Here is a 22,722-nt window from a genome sequence, read left to right on the forward strand (position 1 = left end):
GTTGAGAGAATAACGCAATATATGAGGGATTTTGTAAGGACTGAAATATAAGTAAACACTTTTCTCAGAAGAAAAAAAAATTTTTTTTTAAGTTTTCTGTGGAGGAAATACCTATATTTGGTGTATGTGGTATTTAGGAGGTGATATCAGAGTTGGTGATTTACTGGTTGTGGAAGTGAGAGAAAGATGTGAAGGATGATGGCTGCCCTAGGTTCCAGTTGGGGGACAGAGTGGATGGTGGTGCCTTTCCCTGAGATGTGAAACCAGGCGCAGTGGGCTTGGAGTGGTAGGTACTGAGCTCGGTTCTACAGACTTGAGATTGAACACGGACATCCCCACTGAGACATAGTTGGCAGTGCAGTATGTGTCTGGAGCTCAGGAAGGGGGTCTAGGCTGGAGGAAATGATGTGGAGGTCATTGTGTTCAAGTGTGAATGAAATCAGCTAGGCTGAGAAGAGAACCACAGCAGTTAAGGACCTGATAGAGGAGGAAACAGAAGCAACAGCCTGAGAGGGAGGGGTAAAATCAGGAGAGGGTGGCACCATGGAAACCCGAGAGAAGTGCTTTAAGGGAGTGGTCACACGTTGTATGATTCCATTTATGTGAGATGTCCAGGAAAGACAGATCTATAGAGAAAGTAGATTAGTGGAGGCTGGAGGTGGGAACGGGGATTAACTGTATGTGGGCATGAGGGATCTTACTGGGGGGAAGAAGTTCTAAAACTGATTTATGGTGATGGCTACACCACTCACTCAAGTTACTAAAAATCATTGTACAGTTGGAATGGGTGGATTTATGATATGTATCAATAGTAATTAAAAAAAAGTGGTCAAGTGTCCAGTGCCACAGTGAGTTTAAATAAGATGCAGAAGCAGAGCCCATTTAGTGGTTTGGTCGTTCATTCATGGGTGATTGTGGTCCGAGTGGAGGGGGAACTGGAGGCAAGATGGGGCAGAAGCTAGTTGCAGTGGGTGGGGGAGTGACCGGGTGGTAGAGATGACTCATTCCAGGTGCTTGTGAAACAGAGAGAGGGAGGGGGTGGTGGCTGGAAAGGGTTGGGAGTTGTGGTTTCTTTTCTCGTTTTTTTTTTGTTTTTTTTTTTTTAAATGTGGGAGAGGCCTGAGGTAGACTTGACAGGGAGAACGGACGGGTTGACCAGACGTGGCGGGTGAGGGCAGAGGCAAGCAAGCACCCGGATGTCTGGCTGTGGTAGCGTGTGGAAGCGGTCTCCCTTTGCCCACAGCTGGACTCTAGCATCATGGAGGAGCCTGACAGGAGGGAGTGGGTCAGACCCTGCACATCTGGGCTCTGCTCCCAGATGAGGCTGGAAGTGGGAGGAGGGAACCTACCTGCCAAATGAATAGGAAGGGGTGGTCTCCTGACTCCGTGTTCAAGCATCCTTCGGGGCCCTTCATACCTGGCCCTCACCTACCGGTCTAGACTCTTCCCTCATTGCAGTGGCCAGGTCAGCTTCCCATTCTCTGGCTTGCTCTCTCAGCCTTGTTGCCACCACCCAGGATGTCCTTCACAGCCATTCTTGACCAGTATCTATTTGCCCTGCACCTGCCCTCAGCAGAAGGAAGGTCCTTGCCAGGAAAGGTGGGCACAAGTTTGTGCTCATCAGTAAAATCTGCCTGTAAGGCCGCCTGTCCCCGGTTTCTAGTTGTGGTCCAAGGTTTGTCCTCTGGTTGTGGCAGGTCCTGCTGAAGTGTATTGATAAGGCACTGGACGAGCCTCTCTTGTTACTATTCCTTACATTCAGTGGTCTAGCTGCCCCAGAACCATAGAATTCAAAAATGCCTGGCTGCAATCTCTTGCTCCAAAGCAATGGTGGCTACATAACCTCCTTTATTTCCTGGGGTGAATGCTGCCTCCCTCACTGGCCAGTGACATACAGGCTGCCAAGGACCCCTCAGGATTCTCTGCAGTGGGCCCAGCCCCAGGAAGTTCAGAGACCATCAGGGAGATGGCTCTCCTCCCAGAGTACACCTGTGCCTGCTGGCTAGCTAAGGGACCAGTTCTGACCACTTTGGCCTTCCTGCCCCCCTGACTCCATTTGACCAGGAGACCTCACCTTTCAACCTAATTCCAGACTTAGCTGTAACCTAGGATGAATGGAAAAACAATTTTTGTAGGGACCCTGGCCAGCTCAGGTACTAGAGCACAGAGAAGTGGTCACAGACCACTCCCTCTCTCAATCAACAAAAGAAGTCTGCATTCCATCTGGGAGAGCGCTTCTGGGATCCAGTGTTCTGATTAGCTTAGTACCCTTCATTCCTGCCATCCTAACAGTAACCTTAGCCACATAAGCAAACCCAAAGAAGCTCCTACTGCTTCTTGCCAGCACACATGGAAAGTGTTCCAAAATCTGTCTCCTGAATACACTTGCTCCGTCTTGCTCAATAAACCTACCCTATGCTCCAAATATAGTTCTTGCACCCCACCTGTTCTTGTAGACTTTCTGTACTCGCCCTCACTTCCTGGGTCTGCCTTTTTCTAAGGATGTGGACTCTGGCTCCCTCCTCTGTGACCCACACCCACGGCAGCAGGACAGATGCAGCCCCTTCCAGGCCTGGCCCAGCCCCCAGCTCCTGGGGAGGAAGGCATCACTGGAGCAGGCAGACCACATCCCACTCCAAGTCCCAGCCCCAGAGCTCCATTCTGGCCTGGGGCCCTGGGTTACAAAGAGGCAGACACCAAGTTTCCGTTAAGTTGTAGGAATTTATTTTAAATAACCTACAGTTGATTAAAAGGGAATTCATGATAAAAATAGAAGATACTTGAGGAAAGATGTGGGAAATGGACTCTGCACACACGCTAAACTAACAATGCCTCTAAAACTAATGATTATAGCAAAAAATGTCTTCACATTAAAATTCTGCTTTTTATGTGGTTTTTTTTCCATTTTTTACACAATTACAAAAGAAAAAATAAAAGCCCTAAAATCTTGATTATTTATTTTTCCTTTTTTGGACCAAATACTCATTTTCCTCTAAATTTTTGACCTGTGGAACTTTTTATACAATAAAATCTTTCAAGTGAAAGACTGGGGTTTAAAATGAAAAAGATGGGTATCTGAAAGGGCACAGAGAATGTTCAGAACAAAGGATGATGGGAAAATGGTTTCAGTCACTGATTATTTCATTATCCTTAGACTCGCTCACCCCTTCTCATCCCTCCCCAGCCCCAATCTACACGATCTTTAAGATCAAGAAAAAGGTTTAAATATTTTAAAATAATTAAAAAGAAATAAAAATTCACATTTAAAAAGGAACACTCAAGTCAGGAAATATTTTCCCATCATGCTTTTCTGTGAACAGGTGTCTGAACCAAAACACTGCCGATGTCACGACTGCTTCAAGTTTAATGAAAACTGATTCCCATGACAATAGATAGTGACAACTCTAACAGGTGCGCTGGGTTTTTGTTCTACTTAATTTTAAATTCCTGAAATGGGGGAGACGGGAGTTTAGGAACTCATTTCTATTAAAATATAGAAGTTATTGCAAAACCCTAACTGTAAAAACGCACCAATATAATCGGACTTCATATACAGTAGCTAAGAGAATCCAAATGTTTCAGTGAAACAGTGAATTTGTCTGGCAGAACTCTGACAAATTCCCATCCACTTGACCCCTTGAAAATAAAAACAAAATTCAAAACAAATCATACAGCTAGAATTTTGATATCTGAAATATTTTTAAATAAGTTGTCCATAGGACAACTGGCTCAGCTCTCCCTTATAATATTTCCAGGTTTATCTTTTCTCAAAGATGTTGCTTTGTTAAGACTTGCTGCCCCTTTCCCTCAGGTGCGAGGGCAATCGAGGCTCACAGTTTATCCATCTGCCCCAAACCACACTGTTCCTTTTCACAGAACTGTTTCCTGCCCCTCAAGACAGGCTAGAACTCGTAGTCCTCGTCAGCCATGTCGATGGCCCAGGCAAACTTCTCCCGCTGGGTTTTGTTGTAAATTTTCTCAATTGGGACCCCCCACTTCTTGCACCTGCAGACAAGGGAGAAAGAACGGGGATTAGTGTGTCTCAGGGAACAACGGGCCAGACCCAAGGCTGAGGCTTGGATGTGCCACCTTCTTCACATCCGTCTGGTGAGAATGAGAGTTAATAAGGTACCAGACATGTTTCTTAGAGCTTCATGTGCTTAACTCATTTAATCTTGACAAAGACTTCTAAAGTAGATGCTATTATAGATGTACAAATGAAAAAGGTACAGATGAAAAACTAAGGCAGAGAAGTTAGGTAATTTGCTTTCATTCTCATGCAGCTAGTTAAAATGGAGCTGAAAAGCGAACCCAAGCCGTCTGGCTCCAGAGTCCATGCTCTTAACCACTGCAGTCTATTGCCTGTCAAGCTAACCAAACCTCTAGCACTAAACAGGGCAAAAAGAGTCGAAAGGATACAAGAGCTTGCTGGAACCCCTGGCCCAGAGGAGCAGGGCCACAGGAGATGACTGCTCCTCCTAGGCCCAGAAGCTAATAATAACTCAAGTTAACTAATAAGCATCTTCCAAAAAAGCCATTTATTTTGGAAATTGGGGCCGGGGCGGGGCAGTGGTACAGGGAAACAAGCAAACAGTAGCACAAACTCTTTGCATAGGTTTCTCAGATCTGTATTCTCATTTTTTTTTCTCCTTGTCCATACCTTACTTCCTTCACTTGTAAAGAAAAAAAAATGTTATTGAAAAGTTAAAGTGTAGGTAGATGGGTGGGCTCTTCTGTATTTTTCCTTCAATAAGGACTAAGAGTCTCCATTCTTGTCCTAAAGTTCCATTAGGGGTAGGGACCATACCTGCATTAACAAACAAACACACTCCAAGATGGTGTAACAGTGTTGACCATTTAGGACCATCCAGGATGTTCCAATGCATTTGTAGTGGGCACAGCAGAAGACAGAGGTTTCCCAGAGGACTCTAAGTGTGCAGCGTAGGAACTGCATGTGAAAGCTGACAACGCTCTTGGAACCCCCATCACCCTTCTCAAGCCAGCAGGTGGAGTTCAAGAAGGGTGCGGTGCTTACCAAGCCACGCTGATCCTTGGGTCCAGATAATTGAGTTTGGAGGTTCCCAAAGCAATTTGTTTATTCTCCTCTCGGTCTGTGGCTTGTACTTCAAGCTTCATCAACTGCTCCTCCAGTCTCTGCACAGCCTTCTTCTTTGACTCTACCACCCTGGAAGAAAGGAAGTCATCAAGAGCCAGGCCTGGCCTCTGGACAAGAGCACTGCAACCCCATGGTGCCATCCAGGGACAGTAAAAGCAGAAAAGCCCCAGGTACAGAGGTTTCTAAAAGACATCACTCAGAAACCCTAGAAAGGCTAGGGCCTCTGGCTGATGCTCCGCCCTTTTTTCTCTCACAACAACCCCCAGCTTTGTACCACACCAGGCACGTACTTCTTGGTTTTTGCATCCTTAAGGACCTTGGCATCAGCCTTAGCACTTTTCAGGTCTCTCCGGGCATCTGCTAGCTGTTCCTTCTTGGCATCAATCTGGGTGGGGAAGAATAATAAGATTTAGGAATAAAGTAAGCCCAGAGAATACAAAGAAGGGCTCCTCAAGAGAGGATGAAACCTAGAAGTTGTCTACACCAGGCAGGCTGTCTTGGTGGTTTGCCAGGTCAAAACAACTAGGGGTGGCTTCATGAAGGCACAGAGTAGATGTGCAGCGGGTGCTGAATTCAAATGCTACTTGGCCATTTACGTTCTTCAGTCACCCTTGAAGAAATGAGGGTTTTATAGGCAGTGACCCAGGGCCCCCATTAATCCAGAAGCTCAGGGAAAAGAACCCACTGGGACTGGGAATGTGGGTGCTAATCTTACAGTCAGAGAACACTTCGGTTTTAGATACTGGGAGAGGAGGGCTACAGGTGAGAGCTGTTTATCAAATGGCTCTCGTGCCAGGTTGTCGCTTCCATTCTAAGAATACAACTGCAGGAGATACTCTTTATGAAGCTGAGATAGGGTCCTTGCATCTACTGAGCGCAGCTCATTCCTCAGATTCTACCAGCACTCTGGGAAGGAGCTGCCAACTTCTCAAGAAAGAAGGATGCACTGAAGAGAATATCCGAGGGACTAGAAAATGGCAATTAAAAGGTACCCAGGAAGCCAAAGAGCTCAGCTTAGTCTGTTCCAAGCCAATACATGGCATGGCCTGGCTTTGGCATTCTGTTTTTAAAAGGAGAGAAAACTGAGATGGGAAGGAAATTAAAATGGTCATCACCCAAAGCAGATTTGAAAACTTTTTTAGCTGTGGAGCTCTTTTTTCAAATGAAATCTCATGGGGACCCAGTCTTTAAAGGAAGAGACAAAGGCAGTTCCAGTCTTTCTTGCTTGAAAGAACCAGTTCTAAGTTCTTTTTTTTTTTTTTTTTTTTTTTTTTTGCGGTACGCGGGCCTCTCACTGTTGTGGCCTCTCCTGTTGCGGAGCACAGGCTCCGGACGCGCAGGCTCAGCGGCCATGGCTCACGGGCCCAGCCCCTCCGCGGCATGTGGGATCTTCCCGGACTGGGGCATGAACCCGTGTCCCCTACATCGGCAGGCGGACTCTCAACCACTGCGCCACCAGGGAAGCCCTAAGTTCTTCTTACTTAAGCAACACTGTGGAGTTAGAGCCCCAAAGCAGTGAGCTCACACTGCTGGGAGCAGGAGAGCCCCTGACCTGTTACTACCTTGCTAACCTGTAAGGTCAAGGGAACCTCTGCCGAGTAAATACATGCCTGACTCATACACACTGAGCTGTTGCTCTCAGCCTGGAATTGTCTGTTAGATTTACACGCACAGCCTAAGACTGGAAACAGAGGTCACCATTGTGAGAGAATCATTAAATATGTTTACTATGAATGGCTTACTTCCAACATCTATGTTGTCCAAAGTCAAGCTGAAGGAACTGACACAAAAGCATCACAGACACCACTAGCCAGATTCTTAGGCCAGAAATGCAACAAACCACAATCTTTTAACCATTTCTGTGAATGCTAAATTGGCAGGCTATGTTGAATTCTCTCAAAGCATCAAAGACTCCATTGATTCACTTGGCAAACAGGGGCATGTGTTTGCTTTGTGGGCACACAGGAGATGGTTCCTGTGCTTAGAGGGCTCGTCTGGCAGGCAGCCTGGGTGCCCAAACAGTGGTTCCAGAGTGAGACCAACAAAAGGCCTCTTCATGCTCCAGGGAGGGGTCTCCTGAATTAGGTAAATACCACCTGAAGAGTCATGCTTTTACTTCTGCTTGAAATGATAGCATGAGGAGAGTAAACGGCACCAGATGACTGCCATTAACAGAGCTGCTAGGATGGGCGGTCTGTACAGGTTCTTTGCCTGCCAGTCACATGATCCAAGGATTTGAGATGTCTGTGGACACACATGTATTTACTGTGGATGTGTGCATCCCTTCAGGAAAGCCAGATGGCATCTGTAGCATGAACTGCAGGTTATGTGTGTCTTCTGACCCATATGTACTACAGCTGGCTATCTATCTGGAAGAAATTTCAACAGAAGGAAAACACCCTGGGCCTCAGAATATGTATGCAGCCTCACTCTACAGCAATAGTTTTTAAACTCCAGTTGTTCAAGTACAGTATGCTGTGAACGCAGATGGAAAAGAATCAATCTGTAGTTTAATTAACCTCTAGTTGAAACTCATCATTTCTTCTTCAGTTATGAGTGTGGGCAATTGAACACAGTAATATCAGTAGTATCTATGACTTTATCACCCATAGCTAGTTCATATATTTTCATATTGCTGCAGAAATCAAAGTATCATTTATATTCATGACTACCTTGACATTTATAGTAATTATCAGACCCACCTAAGATCTAACTTAATAAATTAATAAGGAAGGACATCTATTACTGTATCAGACTTTTTGGTAAACATATTTCAAGATAATTGGTTTACTTTGTAACCCATGTGTCTGCTTTGTAGTGAAATATCTACAAATTCTCATTGTGGATTAATACATTAGAATGGATTAGTTATGTAGCCATTGGTAACACAGAAATGCACATCATCAAATGTTAAGTGCCTTGCCGCTTAAAAGCTCAGTACCAGGCAGAGCTGGAGGAAGGAGAGAGGCACCTGGAAGAGGAACAGTGTCTAGTTGTTTGCACATCACCCTCTCCCTCTAGGGCAGCAGCTCTGGCACACAGCCTGTATTCAACAGATGTTTGATGATGAGCTATATAAAAATATGATTCATGTGGAATGTGCAGAAATAAAAATAGTTGTGCTAGGATTAGGGGGAAATTAAATATTGTTTCATCATCTTCAATTTAAAACAATATAATTTGGAAATAGTTGTATTTCTGGGCTGTGGAAAGGAATTGTGAAGACTATCTTTATATCCATTATCCTCATGTATAAGGACAATAATTAGCAGTATTTCAAAGAGGGTACATCAAATTTACCTTCTCAACACAGAATAAAGACTTGCTGAACAATGAGTACCTGATATTCAGTATCTTGATCAGCAATAGTTACTACCAAATTTCCGTTTATTTAGCATGAACCTTTCTGATATCCCAACCCAGAAGGGTGGAGTATAAATGCCCATAGCAGACATGCTTCTCTTCATTTTGCTACCCCACCATCCACATCCAAAATACCTTAGATTGCAAGTTCATCATGGACTTCTCAAAAGTTTTTGGTGGTGCCCTCTGATGGTTACAAAGAATTGCAACGGCTCGGTTGGCACGGTTATAAGATAGTATCTTTGCTGGGATGTTCTCATCAGCTGTAAAGAAAGAAACATGGTAATAAGAGTCCATCTGTATAAGAAGAGAGAACACACAATGTCCCTTCCCCGGCGCTTTATCCTCACGTAAAGGTTTTACTGGTCCTCATCTCACTCAGATGATCAATTCAGGTTCCCACAAGGCACAAGGTCAAAATCTGAGAGTCAAGAGAATCATCTGCTTGCCTCAGTGCCCACCTCCCCCATCTAACAACCCAAAATAGCCTGAAGAAAATATGGGAATTGGGACAGAAAGAGCCTGTAGAGGAGGGTAAAATGAAGGGACCAGAAATTTTACATTTTAAAACCACAAGGCACTATATCTTTCAGAAAGAAAAATACAAAGTGTCATCTAAGAAATGTTTTTACTTGTGTCATATAGCATTCTTTGCCCCACCCTAAAATACTGACCCTCAACATACCCATCTTTGGCTTTTTGAATACCATTTTCTAATACCATTTGACATATTTCTAGAGGACAGTGGAAATTCAGCAGTGACTAGGCTCCAGAGGAAAAAAAGCTTGTGGATCTTGGTGATACTTTCTGCAGCTAGTTTTTAGGAGGACACTACCTACTCTTTTTTTTCTTTTATACTTATTTAGTTATCTATTTATTTGGCTGTGTCGGGTCTTAGTTGCGGCATGCAGGATCTTCATTGTGACATGCAGGATCTTTTGTGGCAGCACGTGGGCTTAGTAGTTGCAGCATGCGGGCTCTCTAGTTGTGGCACGTGGGCTCTAGAGCACGTGAGCTTAGTTGCCCTGCAGTATGTGGGATCTTAGTTCCCCAACCAGGGATCAAACCCACATCCCCTGCATTGGAAGGTGGATTCTTAACCACTGGACCACCAGCGAAGTCCCGAATACTACCAACTCTTAAGAGGGAAAAAAAGAAACCTCAGGGAAAGGATTTGCTCCTATGCTGTTTTAGTAACCATGACAGCCTTACTCTCTCCAATTTAACAGAACATCATAGCACTTTATCTTCATTCTATGAGCTTTTAAATAACATAGATATAAAACACAAAATGCAGGCATTATCAGAGCAGACAGAAAGCCCCTGTCAGCATTTCATAAAACTATTCTAGAAGCTAGAGTAGGAATAGGGGAAACAGCACTGATCTGTTTATACATCTAAGCCTTAGCCCTCTATTAGAGGTATGGAGGGAAAAAGTTTCCAGTCACAATGTCAAGGAGGATAAGTAGAACAGATCTAGGACTTAGCTGAGTAAGGATAGTGGTCATCATCGCTAAGGCCATGGGCCCTATCTGGTCAGGCAGTACTTACGAGCTGTGAGTTCCTTTAGCTGCTGCTGTAGCGTGATGGAGGCGTTGTATGTACGGAACACCTTCGCTGTCAAGCCCTCCATGAGATCCTGAAGATGTTTATTTAGAATACCAGTCTGGAGGAGACAAAGCAACGAAGAGGATGTTGGGATTTAGGTAAAAGCCATACATACCACCCTGGCCCTTCTGGCAAGCTCCAGGAAATTTATGCCAGTGCAGTTACACCTTGCCAAGTTTACTGTCCTGCCAGTGGGAAGTTAGGAAATGGGAGAAGAATTCCAGAATACAGAGTTGCATGTACCTCCCAAAGAAGCACACTTCAATCTTAAGCAGGCCAATAAAGCAACTGTATCCTTCCCTATTAAGATCTTCCCCAATAAGACTTCAGGGACAGGTCTTGGGTCTCTAGCACAGGTGGCTAAGCATCCAGCCAAGGGAAGGCTCTGCAGGAGCCAGAGGGTAACAGGCAGGGTTCGTCCACCCCATCCCAGGGCTTCGGCCATGGATTTGCTGTGTGCCTGAGGAAGGGAGAGTATACAGGGTGCCCCAGGACAGGCCGAGGGGAGAGCCCCAGTCACTCCCAGGCAGACCTCTCCTTTAGGACCTTGGGAGGCTCTGGCTGGACCCCTCTTCAACCCAGTGCAGTTTACCCACTCACATTGAGTCTATCAAAAAGATCATCCTCAGGCTGTTTGTTCTCCATAAATAGTTGTAAGTTCTTAAAAACCTAAAAGAAATAAGCAGAGCCTAATTATTATTATTTTTGAAACCTCTACTTTGGAAATAACTGCAACTTAAAACTTGCAAACAAACAAACCAACCCCACAGAGCACAAAGAAACACCCATATCCTTAACCCAGATCCACCTACCATTAATATTTTACCTCATTTCCTATTTGTGCAGTGCACACGTACACTCATTTCCTTTCCACATTTATGTGTATATATACACAATTATTCGTTTGGAACCATTTCTGGGTACTTACATAATTATGGCCCTTTACCCTTGAATACTTCAGTGTGTTTCCTAAGAATAGAGATATTCCCTTATATACACACAGTACTTCTCAGCTTTATAAATTTATACTGACACATTTTTATCCAATCTATTGTCCATATTCCAATTTTGTCAGCTGACCCAATGATGTTCTTTACCTCCCCAGTATGGAATCCAACCTAAACTCAAATATTACATTTAACTGTCAGATCTCTTTAGCTTTGTTTAATCTGAAACATTTCCACAGCCAGCAAAACCTAATTACTGATGAAACATCAGACTGCTGAAGGGCTGGACTACTGGGGTACTGCACTCTGTAAGGTCTCCAGTTCAAGCCCAGTACTTCTGGCGGACCGTGGTGCTGCAGCACCCTCTTCAGCTATGGGCTCAGAGATCTGGGGACTCAAGGGCTACCTTTTTGCTGAATGAGGAGTTGGGGGAAAGTTGAGCAATGCTACGAAAATGACAAATTTGCAACATGACCAGGGAATACTGAAGTGTGGTTAGATCATTAAAACAGTGTGATGGGATAAACCTAATGTGCAGTTCATTGTGAGGGCCAACTCTCTATAGCATTCTCTGTTGAATGCTGCCACAGGAGATGGCCCCTCATTCCAGTAAAGTAGCATGGGGTGAGGGGCAGGGACTAAAAGGAGGTACACAGGACACCAAACAATACCTCTCCACTCTCTTTCAAGCCATTTCTTCTAGTGTTCAGCAAAGCACAGAGCACAGAAAAAGCACTCAACAAATGCTTGTTGAATGAATGAATGAAAAAACAGGCCAGGGAGCTCAGGCCACATTAACTTACTCGTTTCTCAACGGGGACTTTGTTATAGTATCTGATTGAGTCCTTTCCCAGGAAGTCAAACTCTACCACGTATTCCTGACCATCCAACTCTGGGTGCAGATTGATGTGCTCCACACGAAGTGAGCAGCAACCCACAGTGTCCGCTGTTTCTCCTTCCTCCTTCTCATTGCCTGCTCGTAGAGCAAGCTGCCCAGGGATGAGAGAATGGAAAAAAAAAAAAAAGGTAAGCATGAATGAAGAAACGTCAACATCACAGGCTCTGTAGGAAACCAAAACCAGAAGCCTCCCAATTCTCTTCAGGGACAGAGCATCAGTTTGCAAGGCCTGGGAATTCCGGATCTGCATTGTTGCTTCTTCCCTTATAAAATGAAGTGTGGATCGTCAAGGGATATTAAACTTTCCTAGAAATCTAAGCTTCTGTTTACTCTTGTCCTTTCAAATGGGGATAGAGGAAAGAACATATTTTAAACTCTCAGCAATCAGACTCAAAAAGCTAGTCTCGTAATTTTGCTTAATTTTTAAGACAATAAGAACTTGTGTTAAAATAAATATACTCAGTGCAAAACCGGGGAAAATAAGAAATCTTTTTCTTCCAAAAGAGTGCTGAGAAACTGATCTTCAAAGCACTGACTTCTAAACTGTAGTTGTGATACATTGGCAGATTATTTAACCAATTTTAAGGATTATAACCATCCTGTTTAAAAATAAGAAAGAGTAAAAGACATCAGAATTCACTGCTCATAGAAAGGCTAAGCATTACTTTGTGCAACATTTGTTTCAGTTACACACAAACATATTTATGTGTTGGGTTGTGATATAAAATAAAATTTGGGGGGGTGGTGCATTGTCAGAAAGAGTTTGAAAGTGTCAGTATTTCTGGCACATTCAGATTCATGAAGATCCTCCTATTAGGCAGACTGTATCTAGACAGCATCAGACACTGAACACCTCTCTCTCCACTTCTACCTTCCTTACTGGACCAGAGATCAGGTGAGCAGGACCACAGATGTCTGGGCTATCACTGCCTCTCCAGCAGTACTTATAGCACAGGGCCTGGAGGAGTAAATGCTTCCCACATCTTCGTTAAGATGAACATGGTAGACGACGTGACGGGAAGATGCTCTCACCTTGTCGATGAAGTACAGAGCTACAGCTCTCTGCCGGACTTTCATCTCTTTGGACTTCCAGTCTTCCCGGTACTGGTTCCGGATCTTGTCCACACACTTCTTCAGCCGCCGAGCAGTCTCATATTTCTGCCAGTCTTTCTCACCCTGCAAAAGACCCAGCGCCAAAGGTGGATTGCTTAGGGACGGTGGAGTAAAGACAGACACTGAATATCCAAGTTCAGAGCTCTGAACCAAAGAGAAGGAACTTGAGCTTCAGTTAAGCAAGGCATATACCTGATGAGAACTCACGCTGTCCCATTTCCCTGACAAGCAGAACTGGCTCTTGTCTGATTGCTAAGAAAGCCTCTGGCTTTCATTTTGTGAAATGTTTATGTTCTTAAGAAAAGCCCACATGACATGTCCCCAAAATTAACTTCTGTCAACACAAAGGGTATAAACATCCCTATTCCCACATCAGCATCACAGCTTTGCTGCTGAATCTGTGACCCAACAACAGTTTTCTGCTAGGACTGAATTTCATTAAATTCAAGACAATCATTCACAATTTGATGGAACTGTCAAGGAAGCAGAACCAAAGATAACAACATGTAATTACTAAGGAACACAGTGACTTCCAGGAACAGCTATAATTATTCACCATTTTCTAACTTCTGCATTTAAAAGTATTCTTAATGAGACTGAGGGAAACAGTGTTATTGGGAAGACATTTTTTTAACAGAGCTTTTAGTGGCAGGTTTAAAAATTGATTCTAAAGCCAATGAAAGGTTTTAAAAAGGGTGTGGAAAGACAATCTAATCAACAGTGATGGAAAAAGATTTCTGTTACCTTGTTGAATGAAAAAAGGTTCACAAGCAAGGACTGATAATAATGTCAAGTGAGAAAGGAAAGGAAGGAAAATAAAGAAAATCCAAGAAATCCAAAAGGGCCAGGGAATATTACAAGGCCTGAAACAGACTATATGACATGAACACAGGGAAAGAATTTGAGAACTCAAGAATCTCGGCTCTTAGTTCCCCCAGCCAACAACCGAAGAGAGTTGCAGTGATTTCTACCTATGACATAGACATGTGGTCTTTGAGGCATAAGAACTGCAGTCAAGGTACCTGGCCTTCTGAGCACGCAGGTGTGTGGGGCACATGGAGCAAGAAATGTCTTCTGGGGCTTCCCTGGTGGCACAGTGGTTAAGAACCCGCCTGTCAATGCAGGGGACATGGGTTTGAGCCCTGGTCCGGGAAGATCCCACGTGCCGCGGAGCAACTAAGCCGGTGCGCCACAACTACTGAGCCAGTACTCTAGAGCCCACGAGCCACAACTACTGAGCCTGCAAGCCTACAGCCCGTGCTCCGCAACAAGAGAAGCCACCACGATGAGAAGCCCGTGCACCACAACGAAGAGTAGCCCCTACTCGCCGCAACTAGAGAAAGCCCATGCACAGCAAAGAAGACTCAAGGAAGAGAGAGAGAGGGAGAGAAAGAAAGGGAGAAAGGGAAGGGAAGAAGAAAGAAAGAAACGTCTTCTGCTTCTAGCTCCTAACATTCAGAAATGAAAGCTACGCTAATGAGTCATCAGCACTCTCCCACAACTGTGTGTGGACTAGTTGTATATGCTTGTTTGGCTACAAAACAAGAGGCTCAGTAACTACCTGTTGTTGTGGGTGGGTGGTTTAGTAGTTGAGTGATACAGGAGAAATATCCAAGTTCTATATACTGTCAATGGGAAGCTGAAAACTTCTCTCTGGTTTTTCTAAGTACATTCTGACATTTAAGAGGGCAAATAGGACTTCCCTGATGGCACAGTAGTTAAGAATCTGCCTGCCGATGCAGGGGACACGGGTTTGATCTCTGGTCTGGGAAGATCCCACATGCTGCGGAGCAACTAAGTCCGTGTGCCACAACTGCTGAGTCCGTGTGCCATAACTACTGAAGCCTGCATGCCCTAGAGCCCGCACTCCACAAGAAGAGAAGCCACTGAAATGAGAAGCCCGTGCACCGCAACGAAGAGTAGCCCCTGCTCACCGCAACTAGAGAAAAGCCCGTGGGCAGCAACAAAGACCCAACGCAATCAAAAAAAAAAAGCAATTACACATCTTGAAAAAGGAAAAAAACGAGGGCAAATAAGAAAAAGGTGCGGTAGAAACTTTCCTCATGTAAGTAATAAATCTCAAGTCAGTAATAAATCTCCCTGACAATCATTCTTATATACACACACACAAAAGACGGGACACGAAAGGCTCATCTTCAACAGTACAGTCTCCAGCTCAGAAGTGAGCTCTCTCCCATCATTCTGATACACACAGGCCTACCAAAACCTGAGTCTGAGTCTTCGAAGTCCAGTAGGGTTACACTTGCTCATTCCTTAGTCATACCAGTGAAACAAAGTTTAGAAAACCTAACAAGTAAGTCATTCACGGGATAACCACAAGACCAGATTTTCTTCACAGGTTGGCTAGGCTCCTGGCACAAGGATCCAGGATTCTCTCAAATAAGGACACAGAGATGGGGGTGGTGGGAAGAGCCACCTTGTCTAGGTCTAAAAGGAGAGGGCTGGCCTCTAAGAAGTATGCATATCCCTGTGCCCTTCAGTTTCCCTAAACAGAATCCAGAGAGTGAACAGCAATCTGAACCCCACACATACATAATTTAAACAAAAGACAATAAACTGGCCCTATGTGTTTATACTATGTTTAAAAATAAAATCCAACCAGCTTTCCATACATGCCCATTCTTAAATATGTTTGTCTTATTATTGATTTGTAGAGTTCTTTATAGATTCAAATTCTTTTCAGATAAAAGTAGTATTTTTCCTTCCAATACTTCCTATTCAACCTTTCACTCTGAGTAAATCTTCTAAAAAGATTTTACGTTATGCAGATTTAAGTATACAGTTAGATCAGTTTTGACCATCCGTAACCCATGTAACCTACACCCCATCAAGTTAGAGAATATTTCTGTCATTCCAGAAAGTTCCCTTATGACCCTTCCCAGTTGATCACCAACCAAGCAACCGCTGATCTTTTAATCTGATTTCTATTATCATAGATTAGCTTTGACTAATCTAGAATATTATTTAAGTGGAATCATAAAGTTTAGATTCTCATGTCTGGCTGCTCAATGTGTTTTAAAGATTCATCCATGTTGTTGTATTTATCAGCAGTTCACTCCTTTTACCTTGCTGGTATATTCCATGACTATCTCTAATGTGTTTGACTATACTACACTGTGTTTATTCTGATGATGGACCCCTGGGATGTTTCCAGTTTTAGACTAGCATAAATATAGCATTATGAACATTGTTGTATAGGTCTTTTTGTGGACATATGTTTTCATTTTATTTGCAGCAAAATTACCTAGAACTGGAATTAGTATCTTATTGTGGTTTAAATCTGCATTCCACTGATAACTGGTGATGCTGAGTACTCTTTCATGTGCTTTTTTACTGGCCAATCCTCTACCTTCTAAAGCATCTGTCTGTCTTTTGCTCTTTTTTATGGGGATGTTTTTTCTTTTTATTATTGAGGGATAGGAATTCTTTGTATATTTGAGATACAAGTCTTTTGTCAGATATACATGTTGCAAATGTTTTCTCCCAGTCTGTTACTTGTATATTTATTATCTTAGCAGTGTCCTATGTTGAACATAAGTTTTTATTTTTAATAAAGTCCACTGTATCAACTGCTTATTGTTAGTGTTTATTTTGTGTCCTAAGAAATCTAAGGTAATGAAGATGTTCTACCATGATTATCATCTAGAAGCTTTAATGTTCTAGCTCTTACACTTAAAAATTTAGAACTGTATACTAAGAAGTCAGGTTCAGAATGTAATTTTTTAAAAAATAAGCATGTCTTATTTTCTCCTTCTAATAAAACTCACCAAAATCAGAGCTTCCCAAAACTAGCAAGTTTTACAAAGACATTTTCCTTCAATCCAGCCCTGTAATCCCAGATGGTTACATTTAAAAGGTTGTAGACACATACATCTTTGAAACCCCTAGGTCCTAAAGAGAGAAAAAATAGAAGTGGGTATTTGGCACTGAGAATATCTTAGTATGATTGAATGCAATGTGATAGCAACAGTGATACTGAAGGTTGCTGTACTTCATTTAAAAGAAAAATGATAAATTTTGTTCATAAAGCTGAGGCTGGTTTGAGAGTCTTACTTTTACTAAGGCCTACTTCCCCAGGTTACAAGACCAGATAATGCTTGGCAGGGGTTGGACTTAGCAGTTGAGAACTTACTATAAGCAGTCCTTTTGCAACCTCTCGATCCATGGTTTTTCTGGGATCAGAGAGTTTTGTTGAAAACACAGGTTCCAGAAAGCTGACCGTCATTTCCCTGCTATTTCAGATTATACGGGCACCAGGTACAGAGTGGAAAAGGAAGGGAATGGAAACACTTGCAAGAAGATGTCTGTATAACGGGAATCCTGGGTGGAAAAGCGGAACAAACCAAGATGAGTATATAAAGATGTGAATGAGCTCAGGACAATCTTTTCAGTAACTGGAGCATGTGTTACTGTGGCTCTCAGAAGTCCTGATCCTTTCAATGACCTGGGAGACCAGAAGTAGTGTAATGCTGGCTATGACCACAAGCAGACCAATCCAAGTTTCTAGAAAGGGGGCAAGGACAGGGTACATCAAAGGGACACATTTCAGCTGTGCTTTTTTACCCTTGACTAACCAAATTTTTTAAATTGTCAAAAATCTGTAAGTCATATCATGCTTGAGTTAAATTTTTTGAAGGAGCAGAGATGGAGCAGAAAGGTGTAACAGTATTACATGCAAGAAGTGAATGAGCAAAATATAGATACAAGAGCAAGCAAAGAATCTCAGGAGAAATCCCTGGAGGCTGAGCAGAAAGGTGTACAGCAGAGCCCCATGATGGTGGCAGCCTCCCATAAACTGGACCTAAAGTCCTCCATGAAGTAAAACCACCAGTTACCACCCTTCACCCTCTATGACAAAAACTTACTCTTCACAGACTTTTGGGTCAGATCAGGTCAATGAATTCATGCTTTAATCATCACTGTACTCCAAACATGTAGCAATGAAAGTGCTCCATGCAAGAAGGGGCAACCTGAAACCAGGGGCTGTGTTAGCATGGGCTGAGCTGGGTTAGAAGACTCGCTCCAAGACAGGAGGTATGAGCAGAGAAGTGGAGAGCAAAGAGGAGGAAAAGGGAATGATACACAGACAAAAACTACTTCCCGTTCAAAAGGGTTTACAAACAAATTCCAAAATATATGAGGAAAATGGGTTAGAAGAACTGCCAACAAAATAATTAGTACATGAATTCACTTCAGGTAACATTTTAAAGAACAAAGACTTTCAAGAGAAAAAAATATATATAACATCTACTAAAAAGGACAAAAGAATGATAAAATAAGCACATGTCTTAAATGAAATGAAATCAGGTAAATATGAAATAAAAATAATTAGAAATCCTGAAAACAAAAATAATAATTGAAACAAATTATAGGTGGGATAAACTTTAGATTGGATATAATCAAAAAGAGAATTAGTGAACAGAAGTAAGTCTCTAGCACTCCCCTGAAAATGAAGACCAGACCTAAAGAGACAAATAAATGAGAGGAATGGCCTAGAAGCTATGGAAGAAATAATGGCCGAGAGTTTTCTAGAATAAAAATGCTTTTGTCCTCAAATTGAAAGTCTAGTCTGAGTATCTTTAAAAATATATGTATATTTAGATACACCATAGATCGCCAATAATAAAGATGCATTCTTTACTGGAGAAAAGACAGATCATAAGAACGAAGATAAAGAAACTTTCAGATAAAAGAAAAATTTGCCACCTATGGAAACTCACTAAATAAATGATAAAGGATGTATTTCAACAAGTAAACCCAGAGAGAAGGTACTGAGTACAGAAATTAATCAAGTATTTGACTGTGACAATAGCTGACTAGTGAGAAGTTAAGGTTTCATGGATGATTGTTTTTTTAAAAATATAAAAATAGTGTCACTATATAGAAACTCCAAAAAGACACAGACACTTTAAGAGTTCAGCAATGTTGCCAGATAGAAGATCAATATTAAAAAAATCAACAGCATTACCACTCCAGTAACAACAAACAAAAATGTAACAACGAAAAATACTTATTCAATAGCACAAAAAACTATAAGGTCTCTAAGAAAAGTTTAAAAAAATGTGTAATACCTCTATGGAGAAAATTACAAAACAATATTGAAGGGTATATTCAAAGATATGAATTAATAGAGAGGTATAACATGTTCATGGATTGGAAGATTCAGTAAAATAATCTCAATATTTTCTCCCTATTAATCTATAATTTCAATGCAATCTTATAAGAAAAGTCTCAATCGTCTTCATTAGAACTTGAAAAATTTATCTCAGAATTAATGTGGAACAGCAGAGAGCCAAGACAATTTTGAAGAATGAGACGAAGGAAACTTGTCCGACTCAATAGTAAGAGTTTATAAAGCTACAGTAGTTGAGACAGTATGCTACTGATGAAGAAACAGACAAATGAAACAGGACAGAGAGCCCAGAAACAATATGACATATGTGTACAAATGTGATATATGACAGAAGGGTAACACAACTAAATTGTTCTGGGACAACTGGTTATGCATTTGGGAAAAATACATTAGATCTCAACCTCACACCATACACAAAAATACATTCTAGTGGATCAAAGATCCAAATATAAAAAGCAAAATCTTAGAAACATATGGAAAAAAGAGAAACTTGTGCTCAATGTTGGGAGGATGGTGGTGATGTAAACTCGTTCAAGTACTTTAGAGAACAATTTGGAAATATCTAATAAAGAATTTTTAAGGGACATTTTCATCTGTATACACAAGGAAAATGTGTTTATGCCAGCACTATTTATATTAGCTAATGACTGTAAACCCGAAGTGTCTCTTGACAAGAGAACAGATAATTTTTTTTTTTTGCGGTACGCGGGCCTCTCACTGTTGTGGCCTCTCCCTTTGCGGAGCACAGGCTCCGGATGCGCAGGCTCTGGACGCGCAGGCTCCGCGGCCATGGCTCATGGGCCCAGCCACTCTGCGGCATGTGGGATCTTTCGGGACCGGGGCAAGAACCCATGTCCCCTGCATCAGCAGGCGGACTCCCAACCACTGCGCCACCAGGGAAGCCCCAGATAATTTTTTATATAATAGAATACCATGTAGCAAATAAAATGGATAAATTAGAAATGTATATCAAGATAATAAAATCTCAACACCAAAGCTGGGTGAAATAAGTTGCAGAACGATCTCAATAACATATCTAATTTAAAATCAAACCTTGTAAAACAATACTACATATTGTTCATGCACACATAATACACTGTAAAAATACAAAAATACACACAAGAATGAAAACATTAAATTCAATATAGTATTCTCTAGGGAAAGAGATGAATGGTACCTAGTGGGCTTCAAGCTATGGTTTTCAGAATACTTTTTATGAAATGAAGCAACTGAAATAGGACATGGCGTTAAGGTTTGACACAGCCAGATGGTAGGTATATAAGTGTTCATTATTTCTATTCTTGTATATTTGAAATATTTCATTGAAAATAAAATCCCTGTTACTTGTATCTTTCTATTTTTTATCTAAAAAGAGAATGCTTCTCCTGCTGGCAGTGCAGTTAAAAAACCATTTAACATGCTGTCAAAACCTCGACCTCTGAAGATCTGTTCTGCTGAGTGGGACATAACCGAGGAGGACTGACAGAAAGCTTAAGAAATCACATTTATTTTCCCCTCAACAGTACCACTTGCCAAAGCTTTAACCATTTTTCATGACTCAGGATCCCAACCCAGTTGCTAGAGTGAGCCACTCTGTCCTGGGTATAAGGTTCTAGGCAGGGCCTACATCTAGGTGGCTTTCTAGGTTTACTACCATAACCATCACTCAGAAACCTGCACAAATCCTTACAGTGCACAGCAGTTATCTGGATATTGTCTGAATAAAAATTGGCTGGCTCTCTGCCCTTGAGGAGCTCCACCAGCTTGTCTAACGAGTCTCTTAACCCTCAGAGACTCTCCTACTATCGACTCTAATCCTGCCTGTAGACCACACATGTATTTGGCATCTGTTCCCCTCTCTCGACCCCCACTGCCATCATCTTGTCTAGGTCATTGCCATTTCTTGCCTGGAGTACTGCAACAACCTCCTACTGGTCTCCCTACTTCCTGTCTGTGTCCAATCCAGTCTCCACAGAGCAGCAGTCAGAATGATCAGTTATATCACAGGTTACTAAAACACAAATCGCATTATTCCCCTCTTTAAAACCCCGTGGCTTCCTACTGGATTTGGATAATAGACAAAATTTTAGGGACTTCCCTGGCAATCCACCGGTTAAGACTTTGCCTTTCAATGCAGGGGGTTGTGGGTTCTATCCCTGGTTGGGGAGTTAAGATCCCACATGCCTCGTGGCCAAAAAACCAAAATATAAAACCAGAAGCAAGGGCTTCCCTGGTGGCGCAGTGGTTAAGAATCTGCCTGCCAATGCAGGGGACAGGGGTTCAATCCCTGGTCCCGGAAGATCCCACATGCCACAGAGCAGCTAAGCCCATGTGCCAGAACTACTGAGCCGGTGCTCTAGAGCCCGCGAGCCACAACTACTAAAGCCCGCGTGCCACAACTACTGAAGCCCACGCACCTAGGGCCTGTGCTCCGCAACAAGAGAAGCCACCGCAATGAGAAGCCCGCACACCGCAACGAAGAGTAGCCCCCGCTCCCCGCAACGAGAGAAAGCCAGTGTGAAGCAACGAAGACCCAACGCAGCCAAAAATAAATAAATAAATTAAAAAACAGAAACAAAAAACAGAAGCAATACTGTAACAAAATTCTATACGGACTTTAAAAATGGTCCACATTAAAAAAAAAAAAACTTAAAATTTTTTTTAAGGAAGACTCAGAAGATCTAGCCTGCATTCCTCTCTCCAGTCTCCTCTCATCATGCCTCTTTCTTGCTCATTATACTCCAATTACGGTGTTCACCTTTCAGTCCTCAAGAACACGCAGCTCCTTCTTACCTCAGGGATTTCAAAAGGCTATTTTCTTTGGAATGCCCATTCCCCTGTCCTTTCCATGGATAAATCCTATTCATTCTGTAAGTCTCATCTTAAATGTAACTTTCTCAGAAAGGCGTTTCCTAAACCCCAGAAGCCAGATCAGGTGCCCTGGCATACTCTCAAATAGGTACCCTGTATCCTTTGCAGCATGTACAACAGTTTGTATTTATTGATTTGATTATGTGTAATGCCTGTAAATCTTGCTCAAGTCGGGTTATGCTCAAGACACTCCTCTGTTCCAAGCCAGTGGTTCTCCATCAAATGCAGAACATGGTCTAGTCGCTTTAGCATGGCATTTAAGGCTGGCAACAGTTTGGCCTCTCAGAGATTAAATTTATCTGTAAAACGATGGCATTAGTTCATGTCTGGTGTGGTTACTAACAGAATCAAATGTCAACTTATGTGAAAATACTTTAACAGTAATCTAAAATCTTTTATTTTGATAAATTTTTTTTATGTGGTAGAACACACATAATATAAAATTTACCATTAGTGACAGCTAGCACATTCACAATGTTGTGCAACCATCACTTGACAATTCTTTGTTACTCCTTTTCACACTCCTCGTCTCTGTCCATAATGACACATTTCTCTGTTTTAAATGCCTCTCTTTTAAGACCTAACTGTAACAAAATTTCCTTCATAAAGTTGTTTCTAATCTCTCTAACTGCTGGGAATAACTACTCCATTT

At 42.3% G+C, this 22,722-nt stretch overlaps 1 protein-coding gene and 1 long non-coding RNA gene across 5 annotated transcripts in view; one reads left to right on the forward strand and one right to left on the reverse strand.

The window, feature by feature from the left end:
- The window catches only part of LOC125961486 (uncharacterized), a 29,683-nt gene extending 7,303 nt beyond the window's left edge, over positions 1 to 22,380 (forward strand). For all 3 annotated transcript variants that reach the window (XR_007472245.1, XR_007472248.1, XR_007472247.1), the window contains one exon: positions 17,308 to 22,380. This is a non-coding gene — a long non-coding RNA (uncharacterized LOC125961486). The remainder of the gene's footprint in view (positions 1 to 17,307) is intronic.
- TOP1 (DNA topoisomerase I) overlaps positions 2,708 to 22,722 on the reverse strand; it is an 86,389-nt gene continuing 66,374 nt past the window's right edge. For both annotated transcript variants that reach the window (XM_004272851.4, XM_033433729.2), the window contains 8 exons: positions 12,965 to 13,108; positions 11,838 to 12,023; positions 10,688 to 10,756; positions 10,031 to 10,145; positions 8,615 to 8,742; positions 5,407 to 5,501; positions 5,036 to 5,185; positions 2,708 to 4,005 (listed from right to left, as the gene is read on the reverse strand). In XM_004272851.4, the coding sequence (XP_004272899.1) occupies positions 3,903 to 4,005; positions 5,036 to 5,185; positions 5,407 to 5,501; positions 8,615 to 8,742; positions 10,031 to 10,145; positions 10,688 to 10,756; positions 11,838 to 12,023; positions 12,965 to 13,108 (990 nt within the window). In that variant the 3' untranslated portion in view covers positions 2,708 to 3,902. The remainder of the gene's footprint in view (positions 4,006 to 5,035; positions 5,186 to 5,406; positions 5,502 to 8,614; positions 8,743 to 10,030; positions 10,146 to 10,687; positions 10,757 to 11,837; positions 12,024 to 12,964; positions 13,109 to 22,722) is intronic.

Source organism: Orcinus orca, chromosome 16 (assembly GCF_937001465.1).
Source record: "Orcinus orca chromosome 16, mOrcOrc1.1, whole genome shotgun sequence".
NCBI lineage: Eukaryota > Metazoa > Chordata > Mammalia > Artiodactyla > Delphinidae > Orcinus > Orcinus orca.